The sequence below is a fragment of the Propithecus coquereli genome, unplaced genomic scaffold, assembly GCF_000956105.1.
Source record: "Propithecus coquereli isolate 6110/MARCELLA unplaced genomic scaffold, Pcoq_1.0 Scaffold105, whole genome shotgun sequence".
Classification (NCBI taxonomy): domain Eukaryota; kingdom Metazoa; phylum Chordata; class Mammalia; order Primates; family Indriidae; genus Propithecus; species Propithecus coquereli.
Genome location: NW_012134414.1, coordinates 2,492,275 through 2,512,788, shown reverse-complemented (window position 1 = coordinate 2,512,788; position 20,514 = coordinate 2,492,275). Strand labels below are relative to the sequence as shown.

The window sequence follows — 20,514 nt, the reverse complement described above, 5'->3', positions numbered from 1 at the left end:
TTGTGGGTCTACACGCCACACGGTGATCAGGTCTCGCTGTAGACAAGTGAAGTCGTAGGGGAATAAAGCAAGCATTGAGGTTCCCCCACAGAAATTCCTGTGATGCTTCCATCAGAAACTGCTGATGCTGTGAGAGAGAGATTTTACCAATCTTCTTTGAGGAATAAGATAAGTGAAACAATCTTTTGAAAATCTGTCCCTGAAAAAAGATTGGTGAGTGGATCGCGTGTATTTGTTTTTAAATCGTATCTGAAGAAACTACATGTGTCTAACTGGAAGCATGATTTTTCACAGGTTTAAATCAAAGGGAAACTTCAGTGGCTTTTTCTCCTTTCCCTTTAAATATTGGCCTTTCAGGATCAGACTATTTGGGTTTGCCTTGTTTAGAATATGCCAATAAAGTGCTTGCACAGGGAGAAATGCCAGGTCCTATCAGTCTTCTCTGAGATTTGTAGATGAGCGTTTTAAACCTTTTATCTCAGGAAATGTGCTACCTGTTAAACTGTAGCCAAGAAAAATTCACTTAGTATTGGCAGTTCTAATTTCGTAGACTTTTCCGAGCAGAACATAAATGATTATTATTGTTCTCATTTAAAAGAAAACAGTCTCAGGAGACCCTGTGAATTACATCTCACATTTTCAGTTTTCTTTTGGTTATTCAGAGTATCTGAAAAATTCATAACTTATAGACAGCTTTCTGATAGTATCTAATTAGTGTCAGATAGCATCTGATTTTCTATCAGTATAAACATTCTTTTAACTGAATGCAGAAGATGATTTTATTAAGGGAGAAGCATCACTCCAACCTATTACCCTCCACTGCTTTGAGAGAACTTAGTACAGTAGTGATTTCCCTTTCTATGGTTTTGGTCCAAATATGTTAATTGGAAAATTCCGGAAATAAACTATTCTTAAGTTTTAAATTGCACGCCATTCTGAGTACCATAATAAAATCTCATGCTGTCCGCTCCATCCTACCCAGGACATAAATCATCCTTTTGTCCAGCATATCCACACTGCACAGTATGTATGTACAGGAAAAAACATGGTATATATAGGGTTCGGTACTATACTCATTTTCAGGCATCCACTGGGGATCTTGGGGTATATCCCTCTCAGATAAGGAGGGCCTACTGGAATGGCCATTTTCTGTTGACCATTCTAATGGTCATCTAACTGTCTTATCTCTGCTTTCCAGCTCTCGTACATTCCTCAAAACTGAGAACAGTTTAGTTACAAAACATCTGTAGTAGAATATCTCTTAGTTTGCAGCCTAACATATTATTTAATAGCTTCTTCTAAGCTGACACTAAAGTTGCTCTCCTCTTTCCAATACACCTTCCATTTTCCATCTACCAAGCACAGCAGTTCTCCTGCAGCCTATCCTGTCTGTCTGGGTTGCATCTTAGTTAATAAGTCTCACCAGATGAAAGCAGCAGCCAGCCTAGAATCCAGCAGGCATGCTGCCATTGCTGTGGTGGCCTTAGAGACATCAAAACCAGCCCAAGGATTTCCCAACTGTGCTGGTACCATTTCTAAAGCAATTTGTGGTTTAAGTTAAAGCGGTGCTGCCTCTGGGCCCATATGTTCATTGAAAGCTGCCTTGCTGCTTTGCTCATTGAGTATTTTATCCTCATCCTAGTCAATTCCCCAGAATGTTTTTCTAATATTCAAAATTTGTTTGCTTTTTATTTGGGTGTGTATGTTTTAATCAAACCCTAATCAGTAAGTATTTTTCAAAGAAACTAATCTTATAAAACTAGCAATATATCATATTACTAATAGGCTAGCCAATGTGTTTACATGTGTATAAGTCTTTAAAATGAGAAACTATATGAATAGAGTATGCTTTATACCAAACTTTATGAAAAACTCCCCTGCTGATGGAGAAAATGGCAAACTCCCCACTTCAAAAATATTCTAGTGTTTTAAACGGTTCTACTGTTCTAAGGTAATAACGTAACCGGTCATGTGAGTTTACTAAAACTGTGTTGATTAATCTTCTCAAGCATTTCTGAAACACTGTTATTTTCCTTTCTCAGAATTTACTTAAAGTGTCCTAATTTCCAGAGACCCTGTTTTCGGATGGAGTATCTTAAAATATATCTCATTTTCTATTCAAATGTTTTAGTCATGTGCTTATTGATTCCCCTCTCCCCTTTCAATAGCTCTGCAAAACTGGATGAAGAATTCGAAAAAAAATTCAACAGCCTTCCTCAATATAGTCCTGTTACATTTGACAGGAAATGTGTACCTATCCCAAGAAAAAAGAAGAAGACTGGAAACACAGCCTCAGAACCGACTAAAACCAGCAAAGGTTAGATGTGACCTGTACCTTCCTGCAGTCTGGTCAGAATCTCAACCGACCTTCCTGCTGAGCTTCTGCAACTCCCTTCAGATATGTAATTGCATTTAGAATTGAGGCAATAGGGAGTTAGAATTTCAGGTTGCTTTCCAAGATTATTTTGGTCCTTGCCTCCCTTCCCTCTCCCTTCTTTCCTTTCTAATTCTCCTAAGCCTCTGTCCTTTGGCATTTCAGTTTGTATATTTGCCCTAAAAGGTGTAGCCAAGCCTTTAAAAAATTGTTACACATGGTCTTCAACCTGCTTTCCAGGATTCTAATTAGAAATGTTAAGCTTTCCTTGAGCACAAACTGCTGGCTGAGTCTAGTTTTTCTGTTCCCTGTGTCTGCAACAGGTTTAGACTCCGAGACTGTGCAATCCTTCCAGTCACCTGATAAGCAGATACTATTCTTTACTGATAGGACGGACCAAATGAAAATAAAACTACCTGTAATACTCCGGCAATATAATTTTTTATTGATTTTGTTAAATTTAGAAATATGCTTTGTTCAGCATATTTTTTTAAAGACTATCAGCTTCTCCCCTTTTTTATTAGGAAAGCTTTTAAAATTATCAGCATGACTTGGTTGGATCTCAGCATTCATCAAGGGCAACACAGTAGTCCAGAGGGGGTTTTTAAAGAGTATGGGGGCATATTCAGTGGTCTCAATACCTGGGATCCTGTGGACATTTGTGGGGCAGGGGCTGGAGTGCTAAACATCCTGCGCTGCTCGGGACATTGAAGCACAACGAAGGATTATTCTGCCCAAGATGACAATGTTACTCTTGTTGAGAAACCTTTCCAATTTTAAGTGAGGTCCTAAAGATGGTGGGGAAAATGTACCTCTAATTTTCCACGCTGATGTGAGACTTCATTCCATTAGCTCTCCTATAAGGACAGGGAATGGCGAAGTGGAAAACTAGTATGGCCGAGCTGTAGTTGTTTTCAGGATCAAATTCTGAGTAGGATTTGCTGAAAAAGTTCCTGTAATTATCCTGCAAAAGTGGCTACCTGTTGCCTGCTTTATGTCAAATCAGATTAATCCCCTTCTTTTGTATATTTTAGGTAGATCAGATATAAATATTAATGAGATACAATTTCATGTGTTTTGAGGGAATACTTAAAGTATATGGACTAGGGAAAATTATGGTTTCTTCTCTGAAGAAATCTAAACTTTTCTCCCTCAAAACCTAAACACCTTTGCACACATGAATTGACACAACCAAAGAGGGATTTAAAATCTGTATCTCAAGGCAGAACTGAAAGGTTGAAGAAAATTCCCCTTGTGCTTAAAGACAGGGAGGTACATAAAAGTCATTTTTAGAATTAGCTCAGTTTTCCTCTGTGGTTAATAAAAACAAGTCTGGTGAATAAAGAACTAAAAAAGAAATATTGTTACATCACCAGGTTTGCTCATCTGGGAAAATAAAATAGGATTGTATCGAGATCTTCTAACATAGGTAGGAAAGAAATAAAGTAGACTTGTTGACAGATAGGTAGCTGAGCACCGTAATGGATTACCAAATGAAATGACAGTCTTTGTACCCTGGAGATACTTAGGAATAGGAAAAGTAGTCCACGAGCCCAAAGATGCCAAGTATCTTGAGTTCCCGTAATTCTTGGATTTAAAGTTGCTGATAAATACCTGACAAGCCAATAAAATGGGACTAAACTGATGGATGCGCGGGAGGGTTTCTTCTTCCACTCCATGTAGTTCGAAATATTCACGTTAGAGTTCTGAAATTGGCCGAATTATCTCTCAGCAATGTAACAATAGATTTATTTTTGTAAAGCTGTAAAACCTGAAGTTAGGATCTGTTTTCATGAGACCTTCTCTGGGGTCTTAGTTGTCTGTTACATGATTTTCCTCTCCCAGCTGAGATTAGCAGTATTTCTTTTGATGTGAAATAGTTTTTTGGAGCTTTGGATTATACTTCATACAATATCATCTTAACTCTTCTATTATGCCTCTCAAGCCACAAAGTCACTGGTTCTTATACAGTATATCAGTAATTACATAATACGTGGGAAGTGTTCCAAGACTATAGATTTTGCTCTACTTTCTAACTCATGGAACAAAATGCAATTAAAATAAAGCAGAAATTAAATAATACATTCTCTATTTAGTAAACTGAAGAAGTATTTGTGACTGATTGTAATTTGGCATTAGCAGCACCAATATACTGGATTACAAGTTATTATTAATGAAATTATCATACCAGCTGTGCTGTAATTGCCTGATCTTTAGGGGATAGAGCTTGTTTTCTCAGACTCTAGAACCTTTGCACTTTTGCATAATGAATCATTCCAAGCAAACATTGTGTATGAAATCATTAGGTAATTAGTAAAAGAGCATATGTCCATCAGAAACCTCATTTTTCCTCAACAATTTGCCATTTGTCTATATTTTACTTTCTCCTATATTTGTCAACATTCATTATATTTTTTTTCCTAACTTACACTAGGTACCATTTTAGGTACTTCAGGTTGCATAAAATATATAGAACGTTTCTGAAATGTAATTTCTAGAAGAAATGGTTATATATGCATTTAGACAGTTACATGTCTCAGAGCCATAATATCTGCTTAGATTTATTTCTCTCTTTTCCCGTATTCATGTCTGTATTTCCAAGTAGTCTCTTCCCCCTTCCCACTGTCCCCCTGACTATCCAGTCCCTTATGTCTGTGTAATGGTCTTGTCAAAAACTCTACAATGAGAAGGGATGAAAATAACTTTAAATGCCACTTTCCTCCAACCGGGCTTGGACTGTGTGTAGTAGAACAGAGCATGATGATTAGGAATAGAATTTTTCCTTTGCTTCTAAGAATAAATTATCCAGTAAATTATAATTCATCTAACTCACAATACAGTTCAGCTGAATCAGCCCAATCTTACAGTGTTTTTTGGGTTATCTCTCACAGTTATTTGCATATATTTTTAAATGAAAGCTTTAAATTATGTTTAAATTTAATTGTAACTTCTTAAGAGATTTGTCTTACACACTATTTTAAATATACTGCTAATGTAGAAGTATTGTTTACAAAGTATCAGAAGTCCGAGGTCTGTGAAGAATAGTTATTTTCAAATGGAAGTAGAGTCATGGAGAAAAAGTGAATTGAGTTCAATTTAAAGTGTTTAAATTGTGGCCCATCTTGATTCTGGACGTCACTTCTCCTCCTTTATCCCTTCTATCTTTACATATTTCCTTGGCCCACTATCAAACATACTGTTGGTCCTTCTCATTTTTTTTTTCATTCTACACTTCTATTTTAAGATTGAAATTAAAATTGGCTAAGGATTTGAGGATTTTTTAAAAATCACAGTGGTAGTGAAAGAAGGAGGTTTACAGAATTAAAGGTTGAAGACAGAGTCCCCTGTTTGGGATTGGGCCAACCTGATGTTACTTTCAGATTTAGAGAACTGAGATCCTGTTAGGAAGTTATAGCTTCCACGTTGGGCAGAACTCTGTATTTCACCTGTAACTACTTGAGAGTCTTCACTGCTACCAAACTTTTTCAGGAACATGGTGACAGCATGTTTGCAAGTATAAAAGGTATACCTGTTATAATCTCGAGTTCTTTAACAAAGCATGCATGTCCATCCTGTCCAATGAGGTGGCTCCTCCTTTTCAATAAATCTTAACTTGATTGTGGCTGATCGACTATCGAGTTGGTAGATCCACATGCCCAGCAGCTGGGAGCACATTGTTGTAAACTATTGCAAAGGAATTTATTGTTTCATTGGTTACTGTGTGTCTAATACAAAAATGGCAGCCTAGTTTTAGAACAAACCCCCCCCACCCCCACTCCTTTTATGGGTTAAAACATGAAACTGTAAACCTGGGCAAAAGCTACCAGGTTTTGGTATTATGTCAGGAATTATGCCTGACATTTGTTTCTCACAACAGTTCTAAAGAGCAGGTTTCACTTAATTCACCTTTCTCACTGACCTTGAAAAAGTATCATACCAGGCTGATGCTGAAATGGCTTCTGTGTCACCACAGCTTCTCACCCCAAAAATGTTCATTTTTCATCAGACCCTGAACAACAGTAATGTTTTGGAAAGGTTATTGCTAATGGCTCTCTGGCACCCCTCTTATTCTCTTGGTTTGTGATTTGACCTGAGTATTTTCTACCCAGCTGTAAAGTTGGGGTGCAAAGTAGATTGATACCTTCAGAATATAGGCCATCTCCCCAACAATTTAAATGGAGATCTAAGCATACCAGCAATGAGTGATTTTGTCATAAGGAAGCTGAAGCTGATGCAGATATCCTCTCAAGATATTTAACAGGGAAAGAGATGGGACAGAAGCTTGAGGTAGTAGCAGAGTGAAGGACAAGTGCCTGTTCTTTTTTTCTGAGTGATTCCTTCTAAGACCCCTTTCTCTGCTTTTCACTTGCTACCTTTTTTTCTCCTCCATGGACACTTCCATGTTAATACAACAATTAACTAAAGAAAAGATCATAGCAAATCTCCTTATATTTGCTATTTATTATAAATTTTGACTTTATTTTCTTTAGACAAAATATCCAACATATGTGCCATGCTGGTGAGCAGAAATCAAATTGTTCACTTCTTGACTCTAAAATTGCTGCTTTTCAGTGACTGCAATTAGATCTTATCTATTTCGCTTTCAAGTTTTATCGCTTCTTTTTTTATCTGAAGTTGTCATTTACTTAGAGTAGTTTTATAGGTATAGTTTTGGGGGTGTCTAAGTGCAAGGAATTTTAAAAATATAAGTTTACAGAAGTTCCGGTATATACAAAACCCACTGTGAATTTTTTTTTGTGTTAAAATTGACAAGCTCTATCTTTAGTTTTGTCTTTAAATTGTACTTTTTAGATTTCTCTGAGCATGATTGGGTCTGAAAAGATACATCCTTTTCTTCTTTCCTAACCCATTTTTTATATCAAATCTGTTTGCTTCTGTGAACCACTTCTTTGTATCATTCTCTCAATGAGCCAATACCTTATTTTATTAAATTATTTTCCTACAGGTAAATCACTAGGATCTATATGATCCTGAGAAGTCTCAGAATTGTTTTTCTGCTTTCTCCTACATATGTTTTCCATAACACCTGTGTATCATTCAGGTGCACCAGCCTGCAATTTCCTGGGCTATATAAAATACATGAAGCAGTGATTGCAAATAGATTATAGAGAATACCTGTAGTATTAGTGTAGTGTGTACATATGATATATTTTCTTTGTACTTGTTAATTTTCTAGTTTCATTTCAAACCACCGCCAGCCAATTCAGAAGTGTTTGCTATTGGTTATTTAGAAGGATGGCTTGGTGAGGTCATCAAAAAACACTTGCACAGATTTATGGTATCAGTAGTAACAGCAACAACTGTCATTTCTTGAGCTCTTACTTTGTGATAAGCAGTGCTTTAAGAGCTGTCTTCATGAAATAAATATTTATTGAGAACCTGTCATGTGCCAAGCACCATTCTAGGCACTTAGATTATATCTGTGAATGAAAATAAAGAACTCTACTGCCATGGAGATTATATTATAGTGGGGGGACCAGACAATAAATAAGCCATGAGAAAAATATACAACTTGTTTGAAGGTGAAAAATACTATGGAAAAGAATAGGTTGATAGAGCAAGTAGGCAAAAGATTAACAAGGAAAGAGAAGACTTGAGCAACACTATAAAACAACTAGAATTAAGAGGCATATATAGAACACTCTACCCAACATTAAAAGAATGTACATTCTCCTCAAGTACACATGGAACAATCTCTAGAATAGATCATATGCTAGGCCATAAAACAAAATGGTAATTTTAAAAAGATTGAAATAATGCTAAGTATGTTCCTTGATCACTGGAATGAATTGAAAATAAATAGTAGGAAAAAATTTGGGAAATTCACCTGTGGAAATTAAACAGCACATTCTTCAATATATCCAAGAAGAAATCAAAAGGGAAATCAGAAAGTACTTTGAGATGAATAAAAATGAAGACACAGCATAACAAAACTTAAGGGATGCAGGTAAAACAACACTGAGAGGAAAATTTATAGCTCTAAAATGCCTGTATTAAGAAAGAAGAAAAATCTCAACTCAGTAACCTAGCCTGCCACCTTAAGACACTGGAAAAAGAAGTGCAAACTAAACCTAAAGGAAGCAGAAGGAAGAAAGTAATAATGATTAAAAAGGAAATTAGTTAAATGAAATTAATTAAATAAAAAAGAGAAAAACAATAGAGAAAATCAATGAAACCAAAAAGTAATTTTTGGAAAGAACAACAAAATTGTGAAACATTTAGCTAGATCGACTAACAGAATAGAGAGAAGATTCATATCATTAGAATCAGAAATGAAATAGAGGACATTATTATCAACTATACAGAAATGGAAAGGATTACAAAAGAATACTGTGAACAATTATATGTCAATAAATTAGATCACCTATATAAAACCAACAATTCCTAGAAAGACACAAACTACTGAAACTGACTTAAGAAAAAAATAGACAATCTGGATAGACCTGTAACGGTAGTAAAGAGATTGAATTAGTAATCAAAAAGTACCTAGACAAAAAAAGCCCAAGCACAGATAGCTTAACCACTGGATTCTACCAAATATTTAAAGAATTCCAATTCTTCATAAATGAATCCAAAAATTAGAAGAAGAATGAACACTTCCCAACTCATTCTGTGAGGCCCATATTATCTTAATGTCAAATACATTACAAGACAATCACAGGATACAAAGACACAATAAGAAATGAAAACTACAGATCTACGTCTCTTATAAATATGAACACAAAAATCCTCAACAAAATACTAGCAAACCAAATCCAGGAACATATAAGAAGAATTGTACACCATGAATAAGTGGAATTTTACCCCTGGACTGCAAGGATGGTTTAACATCCAAAAATCTGGAGGGGGTGCAGGGAGGGAGGAAGAAAGAGAATCCAAAAATCAATTAATGTAATATATCATATTAATAGAATAAAAAACAAAAACCACTTGGTCATCTCAGTAGATACAGAAAAAGCATTTGACAAGATTCAACATGTTTTCATGATAGAAACACTCAACAAAGAAGGAATAGAAGGGAACTTCCCCAACCTGATAAAAGACAATGATAAAAAATACAGCTAACATCATGCTTTATGGTAAAATATTGGATGATTTTACTCTAAGTCTAGGGATAAGACAGCCACTTCTATTGAACATACCTGAGTTTCTAGCCAGACCAGTTAGGCAAGAAAAAGAAACAAGGTATCTACATTGGAAAGGAAGAAGTATAACTATCTCTGTTCTCACATGACATGATTTTGAATGTAGAAAATTCTAAGAAATTCACAAAAAAACTGTTATAGTCTATTATAGCTGATAAGTGAGTTCAGTAGGGTTGCAGGATATAAGATTATTAGATATTATTAGATTATTAGATATTATTATTAGTGTATTTCCATACACTTGCAATGAATAATCCAAAAATGAAATTAGGAAAACAATTTCTTTCACAATAGCGTTATAAAGAATCAAGTACTTAGGACTAAATTTAACCAAAGATGTACAACACAATGAACACTATAAAGCAAAGTTTAAAACAAAGTTTAAAAAAAGATGATAGAAATAAATGGAAAAATGTCCCGTGTTTATGGATTGGAGGATTCCATGTTGTTAAGATAGACTCATTCCCCCAAACTGATCAACAGATTGAACCCAGTCCCTCACAGAACCCCAGCTGGCTTCTTTGTAGAAACTGATGAATAAGCCTAAAATTAATATGGAATTGCAGTAGAATCAGAATAACCAAAATAATCTCAAAGAAAAGAAGAAAGAACAGAAAAAAAAAGTAGATAATTTCAAAATTAACTACAAAACAACGATAATCAAGACAGTGTTGTATTGACATAAAGACAGACATATAGATCAGTAGACTAGAATTCAAGGGTCTAGAAATAAACCCGTACATTTTTGGTCAACTGATTTTCAACAAGGGTGCCAAAACTATTCAATGGGAAAAGTATAGTTTTTTCAAAAAATGGCTGGAACAACTGGATACCTACATACAAAAGAATTCAGTTGGACCCTCACTTACACAATACATAAAATTTAACTAAAAATGGATCAAAGGCTCAAATATAAGAGCTAAAAACTATAAAACTTTTCCAAGAAAACATAGGGACAAATCTTCATGGCCAGATTTGTCAGTGAATCCTCAGATATGACACCAAAAGCCCAAGCAACAAAAGACAAAATAGATAAATTGAACTGAATCAAAATTTAAAACTTTTATGCTTCAAAGAATATGCCAAGAAAGTGAAGACATCCCACAAAATGGGAGAAAATATTTGCAAATTATGTGTCTGATAAGGGACTTTTATCTATAATATATAAAGAACACAACAGTAAAAAAGACAATTTAAAAATTGGCAAATGATCTGCATAGACATTTCTCCAAAGCAGGTATGCAGTGAGTACATGGCCAGTAAGTATCTGCAGATTTTCTTGACATCATCAGTCACCAGGGAAGTACAAATGAAAACCACAATGGGAAAGATACCACTTCACACCCTTAGGATGGTCATAATCAAAAAGACAGATAATAACAAATGTTGCCAAAGATGTGGAGAAATTGAAACCCTTATATGCTGCTAGTAAGAATGTAAAATGGTACAGCTGCTTCATTAAAGAGTCTTCCAATTCCCCAAAAGGTTATACATAGAGTTAACTTACAACCCAGCAAGTCCACCTCTAGGTATAATATATGCCAAGAAGAAATGAACACAGGTCCACACAAAAGCTCGTACATGAATGTTTATAACGCTGTTATTCCTAATAGCCTAAAGTGGAAACAATCCAAGTGTCCATCACCTGTTGAATGGATAAACAAAATGTGTGTTACATCCATACAATGGAATATTATTCAGCCTGATACGTGCTACAGCATGAACAAACTTCGAAAACATTATGCTAAGTTAAGAAGCCAGTCAAAAACCACATGGTATATGATTCCATTTATATGAAATTTGTAGAACAGGCAAACCTATAGAGACAGACAGTAGACTAGTGATTGCATAGGTATAGAGGGAATACAGGTATAGGAGAGGTGATAACTAAAAGGTATGGAATTTATTTTTGAGGTGATGAATTGTTCTAAAATTGGTGATAATTGCAAATACCTGTGAATATAAGAACCATTGAATTGTATGCTTTAAATAGGTGAATTGTATGGTATGTGAATTATATTTCAATAAAACCGTTTTTAACAATCAGATAGAATATTAGGTTTGTGAGGGAAAGGGGGCTCACCAGTGATGGGCTTGGAGTTGGGTTGCAGTTTTACTAACCTTGAGATATTTGAGCAAAGGCTCGAAGGAGGTAAGGAAGTTAGCCACTTGGATATCTGGGGAAGATCATTTTCTAGGTAGAGGTACTAGTGGTGCAGAGGTCCTAAAATCAGGAAGACTGAGACTGCTTGTGCAGGGGACAGGCAGGAGGCCAGTGCAACTGGAGAGAAGTGAAGCTGGGGAGCAGCAGGATATGAGATTACAGAGGTGTTGGGGCTCTGACTCTCACAGTCCTTGCTGGATAACGCAAGATTGCTTGCTTTTCAAATATGCAGAATAGAAGAGGCCTAGCTGCAGTGATACATTTGTGAGTCATCAGCCTGGATCTGGTATTTAAAGCCCTGAGACTAGAGGTAATCACCAGAGGAGTGAGAATAAATAGTAAAGAGGACAAGGACCAAGCCCAGAGCATTCCAAAATTAAGAAGTCAGGGAAAAGAGGAGAAGGCAAAGGAGACAGAGAGGGAAAGGTCAGTGAAGGAGGAGAGAAAACAAGAAAAGGTGTATCCCAGAAGCCAGAGTATTCAAGACAGAGGGTGTGGCTGGAGTGGTCGGCAATGTCAGAAGCTACACATACAGCCTAGTGTGATAAGGATCCATAACTGGTCTTCACAGCATGGGGGTCATTGATAACCCTGAGGGGCAAGGGCAGAACCCTGGTTGGAGTGGATTTAAGACAGAATGGAAGGGGAGAAATTGCAAACAGTGAATATAGGCAACCCTTTCTGTGGTGAATTTTGCTGCAAACTAGGGCAGTAACTGATGTGAGGGAAATTTGAGTGTAAGCCATCACCCTTTTTTTTAAGTTGAGAGGAATAATGTATGTTTGTATATTGATGGAATGGTCCACTAAGAGAGGGAGAAATGATGATGTTGAGCCGGATAGGGAGGGTGGGGCTAAGGCACAGGTGGAGGAACTGATGAGATGGGAGCATAAGGTGATTCACCTCTGGCCAGAAGGCAGAGCATATAGAGACAGACGCCAGTAGGTGGGAAGATGCTTTAGGGACAGCTTTTGAAGCTTCTGGCATTTTTAATCCTCATGCCAACCTGTGAGTTAAGCACTATTATGATGTCATTTACAGATGAGGAAACAGAAGTTATATAAAATTATTAAGTCAGTTTCACATAGGAATACCTACAAGGTGTAGAAAGCAACCTACTTTGAAGAGGTCAATGCTGTTGTTGGTGTTTCTGATAGTTAACTGAAAAATCTCAATTCTGTTTTCTTCATCTGAGAAAACTAAGATAGAATCTGAAACTTCTCCCCGTCCCACCCAGAAAAAAGTGTTTTGGCAAATATTTTCTATTTTAAAATCATTTTTTTCTTCCTAGAATATTCTCAGAAAAGGCCAGAAAGCTATCTAATGCTGTCACGACAGTTCACCTTTTGGCCTGAAAGTGCTGTCCTTGTTGTGAAAAATCAGTTTCTTAGGAGAGATGAAACATATATGCCATCCTTTCCTTCATGACATTTAGGAGTCTAAAGTAAAATCTTTTCTCGTTACAGACTATAGCCACTCTGCTATTATTGGTTGTAGTCTGTTTCTACTCACTAAATCTGCAGTTTCTGCGTAGGAGTCCCAGCCCTAATGGAGGCTTCTGCCCAATACATTTCTAAAGAAAATCTCACTAGGTTTTAAATAAGCGTAAAGAAGGGGGGGGGCTAAGCATCAGTTAAATGAGTGAAGATGCAAAATGACATTTCTCGCGACTCAATTTGCTTGTTGCACAGGAGGGAGGAGGGTGTAATTGTTGAAAAACACACAATATTGTTTTATGAAACACTGTGAATTTGAAATATATTTATATTAATATTGTCTGTAGGTCCTTTCCAGTCTCAGAAAAAGAACTTATTCCACAAAATTGTCAGCAAATATAAGCACAAAAAGGAGAAGCCTAATGTTCCGGAAAAAGGTATTGGTGCCTTCCACCCTCCATTAAGGGTTCTCGGTCACCGCCATTGTGAACTCATCTTTGAGTAATGCTTCCATGCACCGCCTTCACCTTTCCCTCCCCTGCACTTGCTTCTGTGCCATCCGCTCGTGACGCAGACATAGTCGTTCTTTCTAGACTCTGCAGCTAATTGCAAATCTCCTTCACTTGGATCCTATTCAAATCCGTATTTGTCTCTATTTTCAGAGTTCCATATGAATCCTAAAATTGCTTCTTCTCATCTGTATTTGATGCGTTTTGCAGTTTAGTCTTCTTGACCACTTATCCATTTATTTTCTTTGACTGTTCTTTTTCTCACGTTTGGCAACCCTCATACCATGACCACATTTTTTCCACTTCCTGAAATCTTACCAGTCATATTCATATGAAAGACCCACCATTCGTATACTTTCTCTGACACTTGTGGATTCTTGTAGACCTTTTCCTCTACTCCTAAATTGTAACCTATGTCTTTTTTCCCCCCATCTTTATACTTCATCATTTGCCAGACTCTTCCTCCCACCTCCTTCAGTCAAATACCTGTTGTTTCCAGAGGGCAGTAGAGACTTGTTATACTCTACCTGCCCTTTACTCTGAACATCTGTCTCATTGCTGTGATCTTGATGAGTCCTTGAATCTCTGCAGGGCTCATCTTAAGATCTCTTTCTTCTCATAGTTTGGGACTCCTGTTCTTCTTTCACATAAAAGACAAGTCTTCCCATCTGGCTCAATACAGCCAAGTGTTCTGGAGGTCAGGCTGTCTTCAGCATTTCCCTGCATGCTAGCGTCATGACTACCATAAACCTACTCATCTGATGCCCGTTTGCATCCTACTTGCATGGCCAGATGTTGAAGCGTTTCATGTTTCTTGAATGAGGCTTTAAATGCAGCTGTCTTCTATGTGTAGACATATGTGCCTGCTTGTTCCTGTATGTAACCTTTTATATAATTTGGGCTTTATTTTCACCTCCACTCAGTTTCTTGATTTTGTTTTGTATATTGACATTATTTTTCCTCTGCTTCCAGCGAAGAAACATTATTCTCTAGGTAAAATATTAGTTTTAGTCATTCCCTTTTACTGATTTTCAAATTACCTTGATTAAAGTTGCAGAAATTATCAAATAGTATATTTCATAAAATACAAAAAAAGTTTACTTTTAATCCATTTCCTGTATAGCCTAATTATTTTAGTTGGCAAATGCCATTTTGAGAATTAAATAATTGAAATAAAATTCTGCTTCATTTGTGTGATGTTTCTTATTTGTTATTTTGTATATTGTTTTGTTTTTATAATATGTGTGTCCAAGAGTAGAGTTTTCACTTTCCTTTCCTTTTTTTGTTATGTTTTTTAGGATGTGGGGATAAATGGCCAAACAAGCAACTCTTCTTGGATGCCATTCACCCTGCAGAAGGTAAAGCAAGCAGTATTCATTGTTTAATTTCAGGTAGTCTAAGCTGAAAATAGCATAATCTTTATAGGCTTAAAAAAGGCGTAATTCACCCAACAGCATTAGACCTGTATGTTCATGATTAGGTTATTTTTAATTTTCATAACAAAACTACTATTTGGGGGGCTCCTGCCTAGAGTTAAGCTATGTGTCATGCGGTGTTAATTTGTCAAAGGGGGATTTGTAAACTTTGACTTGGATTAACCAGAGATTAGAGTTTTTTAACTAAACATATTCAGCCATGCAGTTCCTGTTGCAAGCAGATGCTTACATTCAGGGGAGTTGTGTAGGGAATCATGGGGCTCCCCTGGTTGGATGGGCATGAGCAGGCCTGCAGCAGTGATTTGTCACCTGAATGTTTCCCCTAGCCCACCACTCTGTACCTCTAAATATGTTTAAATAGAACGCCCCTGAGGCTTATGTATAGCCAAAGAAAATCCAATATTAACTAGTCATGTTGTTAGTCCGAGGTGCAGATTTTATTTTGAAATTTCCCACAGCCATATTTATTTGTGACTTTATCTAATTACTGTTAAATATTGATCCCCTTAGGTGAATGCTAACTTCTGTGATGGTTAAGGGGGAGCCATCCCTCCCTTCTTCCTATTGATTTCCTTTTTTTCATTGTAGATATTTTTAAAAGAACTGAATTTTAAAAAGGCTGAATGTTTTTGTAATGCTTAATTAGGAGTTGCTTCATTTGAAACTTAGAAGGGCTTTTAGAGATCATCCAGTTTTGACCCCTTCGATTTACTTATGTCCAGAAATAGGAATTTAGTGACCTAGTCCACATCTCTTGACTCCCAAATATGCTCTTATTCCTTTATTGAAAATTAGGAAAAAATTAAAATACATGTTTGGCCTAAGTCATTTATCAGAAATACTTATGTTTTTAAGATAGTTTGCAAAAGTATTCAAGTTTGATGAGTTAATATTAAACAAACATTTTTGGTCTAGTAGGCACAGTTCACATCAGCCTGTCTGCTTTTATATCATTTTACTTTTACAGAAAATGCCAGCAGTACATCTGTTTTGTTTTCTGACTTGTTAATTCACATTCACAACCTCTATGGAATATTATTTCTACTTAAGTGCTGGCATAACAATATATGAATTGTGCTCTTCATAGCAGTAAATCCTAATATCCCCAAATTGATACGTTAGCTTTTTAAAATATATTTTAAAATAAAATATATTTATAAATATATTCCACACAGTTTTGGTAAAGGTAAGGCACTGATGAACTATCAGAGGAATCTAAAAGGCATTTAAGACCACTTTACTCTTTACTTGAAATGATACTGTTCTATTAATATATACTTTGTTTCATTTTTTAAACACTGAAAACCCTGCAGAGATACCAGAGCCTGTGCAATGTGGTAGAAAGAGCACTTACCTAGGAATTCAAAGATCTAGGTTCTAGTCTCAGATCTGCCACTAATCAGCTATTTTCAGTAGGACAAATTATTTATCCTCACTAGGATTCACTCTCCACATTAGTAGTAAGTACATATGTGATTTGTGTGTTTGGGGATTAGATGAATGATCAGATGTAGTAATACATAGATTATAAATTCTCTTTTCCCTCTAACACTTGATGATTTTGTTATTGTGATACCTTGAACTAAGTGTTGTGATGCTAGAAGCACCGTATTCTGCAGTCTTAATTTTCTGCCTATCTGGGGACAAAAAAGTAAATCAATTTTGAGTCTCACAGGCAATCCCAAGGGCTTAGTAGGAATAGTGTTATTATTGGTGATGTTTAATTGTATTTATTATTAATGTATATAAATAAAACTTAGGAGAACATGCACTAAAAAATGTAGGTCCTTTATTTAGTGCAGAGTGCACACTCATTTTACATGGCCAAGAAAAAAGGAATCAATTTGGGCATCAGAAATTACTAGAAACTTACAAATCCGATAAAGGGCTGATAACCAGAATCTACTTAGAACTCGGGGAAAATCAACAAGAAAAAATCAAACGACCCTATCAAAAAGTGGGCAAAGGACATGAACAGAAACTTTTCAAAAGAAGACAGAATAATGGCCAAAAAACATATGAAAAAATGCTCAACATCTCTAATCATCAGGGAAATGCAAATCAAAACCACAATGAGATATCACTTATCTCCAGTGAGACTGGCCTTTATCAAAAAGTCCCAAAACAATACATGTTGCGTGGATGCGGAGAGATAGGAACACTCATGCACTGTTGGTGGGACTGCAAACTAGTGCAACCTCTGTGGAAAGCAATATGGAGTTACCTTAAAGAGATACAATTAGAAGTACCATTCGATCCAGCAATCCCATTACTGGGCATCTACCCAAAAGAGCAAATGATACTGTGTAAGAAAGACACCTGCACCCGAATGTTTATAGCAGCACAATTCACAATTGCAAAGATGTGGAAACAACCCAAGTGTCCATCAATACATGAGTGGATTAATAAAATGTGGTATATGTATACCATGGAGTACTATTCAGCTTTAAGAAACAATGATGATATAGCACCTCTTGTATACTCCTGGATAGAGCTGGAACGCATTCTACTAAGTGAGGTATCCCAAGAATGGAAAGACAAGCACCACATGTACTCACCATCAAATTGGTATTAACTGATCAACACATAAGTGCACATATAAGAATAACATCTATTGGATATTGGGCGGGGGGGAGGAGGGAGGAGGGGAGGGGTATATGCATACACAAAGAGTGTAATGCACACCACCCGAAGGATGGACATATTTGAAGCTCAGATTGGGGGGGGGAGGGGGAGGCAAGGGCAACATACGTAACCTAAACATCTGTACCCCCATAATATGCTGAAATTAAAAAAAAAAATTACTAGTAACTTAAAGTAACCTTTTTCAGTTATTTATTTTCATATCATCCTCAACATTTACTTGTTTGATCAACGACTGTGTGCTTTGTGGATTATCTAAGCCCTTTACTTTATCCTCACCTATGGCTGTATCACTGCTTATTAAAACTGCCTTGGAGGGTATAAATATAGAGGGACATAAAATGAAACTATAATATAAAGTAATTTTAACATGGGTAAGCCATCCTACACAAAGGTTAGATGGGAATTGTTTGTAGCTGATATATCTAATAGAAATGTTGGTTCAACTGAAATTATGTAGCTGTTTGGTTGTTCCTGACTTCTGTTAAAGTGGATGACTTAAAATTCACTCTGCTTTCTATACACCACTTTGTAAAGTGTAACTTTGTGTGTAACTATCTTGCAATTCATTTTTCCCCCAAATATCAGAAATCTTTAGATGCTTAGTAATCTGAGGTTTAAATGCTAAGCTTATGATCTGTTTTAAGCATTTTTCATATGCTTTTAAAATGAAAAATGGTTATAAACCACTTTCTGAAATTTTTTTTTCTATTTCCCAAAAAGAGAGATTTCCTGCTGCCTAAAATTAAAGGTAAAATTTTCAAATAAACCAAGACCACCTACCTCTGAGACGATGTTTATCTTTCTACCTAGTTATGGTGTCATACGCTCATGCTTTAAAATAGAGGTTTCTAATTGCAATAATGATGATGATAATTAATACTTATTATCACTTACAGTTGACAGAGGGCTTTCACATAATATATATTTTTTGAATTTCATGTTGACAGCAGTCCCAGTGAAGTGAGGAGGGTTTATCAGCCCCAAATACATGGTAAGGAATTGAAACCCAACCAACAGAAACAGGAAGAAAAGAAACCAGGTCTTCCAGAAGACCTGAAACACAGAACCAGAAGCATATTGGCCATTACTGTTTCAATTTTTCAGGCATATCTGTAAACTTTTAACCCTCATTTGGTTCAGATGTCGAAAACATAAATGATACCTTATAAGAGAAAGACCCCCAAAACCTCAGACTAGGAATCTCCATAAAATTAGTTTCTTTGCAATGTCTAAATCTAATTACAGGCAGGAAAAACTCTGGTTTATAGTTAGATTTTCACAGACGATCCACAGCACCCAGACTAACTTGATCTCTTTTCTCAAGTTTAAAATAGTTGCTGTAGAATTTGAGCAGAGTCTCCCAGGATCTTGGATGAGGCTCATTCATTTGATTCTTTTTCCTGTGTTCCATTCAGCATCTAACTGCCGTTTCAGCTCATGGGAGACCTACCAAAGACAATGAGATTCCAGATCTGGCTATAATAATTTCAGCACAAGTTTGAGTCCCCCACTTGGAATGTGAATTCATGACTCTGGAGCACTCTAGTGGCCTCCTGGGCTACAATACAAGAGCAGTGCTGCTTTCCCAAAAAACTTACTCCACATTTTGGGATCAGAGTTTGGAAAACAAGACCTCCCCTTATTGTAGTGTTCCCGATGCGGTTCCAGGAGTGAGCTCGCATTATCACTCTCAGAGGACACGCTCCAAGTGTGTTACGGTTATTGTGGAATGGAAAAACTAGCCCTGTGGACTTGTTCCGCAGTGCTTGTGTAGTTTTGCGTGTTCAATTAAAAGCTGGAAGAGAAATGACTAATTTGGTTTTGGATGACAAAGCCTTTCTTTTCTCACTTTTCCATTAGGTGGGGGCAGGGAGGAGGAGAAACTGGCTTGTTATCTTTGTCCTCAAGTTTCCTGCTTGTTTCCCTCTCTGAGTTTTTTTTTCATTTCTTGTTCCTCACCACCAAGCTTTGCTTTGCAGTGTTGCTGGACTGAGATATACTGTTTTGTCCCATACAAATTCATCTTGCACTCAGTCTCACCTGCCTTCCTCAATTCTTCTGCCTTAGGTGAAGGTTCTCCCTAGACTGACCCTGAGGGCTGTCCTCCATCTAAACCATCAAACAAAGACAGTATGTTCTGGTGTTAAGCCCTGAATCAAAAATGGGGCCAGACCTCTACCTCCTCTTCCAGACTCTAACAAGGTCACATTACATATGTTGTCCAAATGTGAATGATCTTGAGGGCTCGTGATTACTGCTTGATCTAACAGTAGGTTTAGAGGAGATTTCTAGATAGGTGGTATTACGTCCTTTTCAGAGACTTATGAGAAACTCCGGTGTATTTTTTTTTTTTTTTGCCTCTTCCACTTGGTCTGCAACCTGATTCATTCTTTTATCATCTGCCAGAATACAGACCGCTGGGACACGAGCGTTGCTGTTGTCTTTTGGCTGGCCTGCCTAGGACTTTTGGGCTCCTCGTCTGCTGGTTTCTGAGCTTTCCCTTCCTAGTCCCAGTCTGCTTTTAGGCCTGAACCATATATCCCATTTGCAATCGGTCCCTTTGCGTCCATGCCTGAGGATTCTTACTGCACTTTTACCAGTTCATCTTGAACAGACTAGAAAAGGAACAATCATTGAATAGAAACAAACCATTTGAAAACTCACCAAAATAAAAAACAATCCAGAGGTCGTCAAGGGAATATGGTTCCCCAGGCTGTGATTCTGGAGCTGACTGGGGGCTTGCTTTTCCCCGGCCAGGGCCCTGATTGCAGACTGTGTACCAA

The 20,514-nt window shown here is 36.7% G+C and overlaps 1 protein-coding gene across 2 annotated transcripts in view; it reads left to right on the top strand.

The window, feature by feature from the left end:
* BBX (bobby sox homolog (Drosophila)) overlaps positions 1 to 20,514 on the top strand; it is a 176,627-nt gene that overhangs the window by 145,943 nt on the left and 10,170 nt on the right. Inside the window, exons 11-13 of one of the 2 annotated variants that reach the window (XM_012646088.1) lie at positions 2,169 to 2,317; positions 13,488 to 13,577; positions 14,948 to 15,007. In XM_012646088.1, coding sequence (XP_012501542.1) covers positions 2,169 to 2,317; positions 13,488 to 13,577; positions 14,948 to 15,007 — 299 coding nt within the window. The remainder of the gene's footprint in view (positions 1 to 2,168; positions 2,318 to 13,487; positions 13,578 to 14,947; positions 15,008 to 20,514) is intronic. The other variant, XM_012646092.1, reaches the window with a different exon arrangement.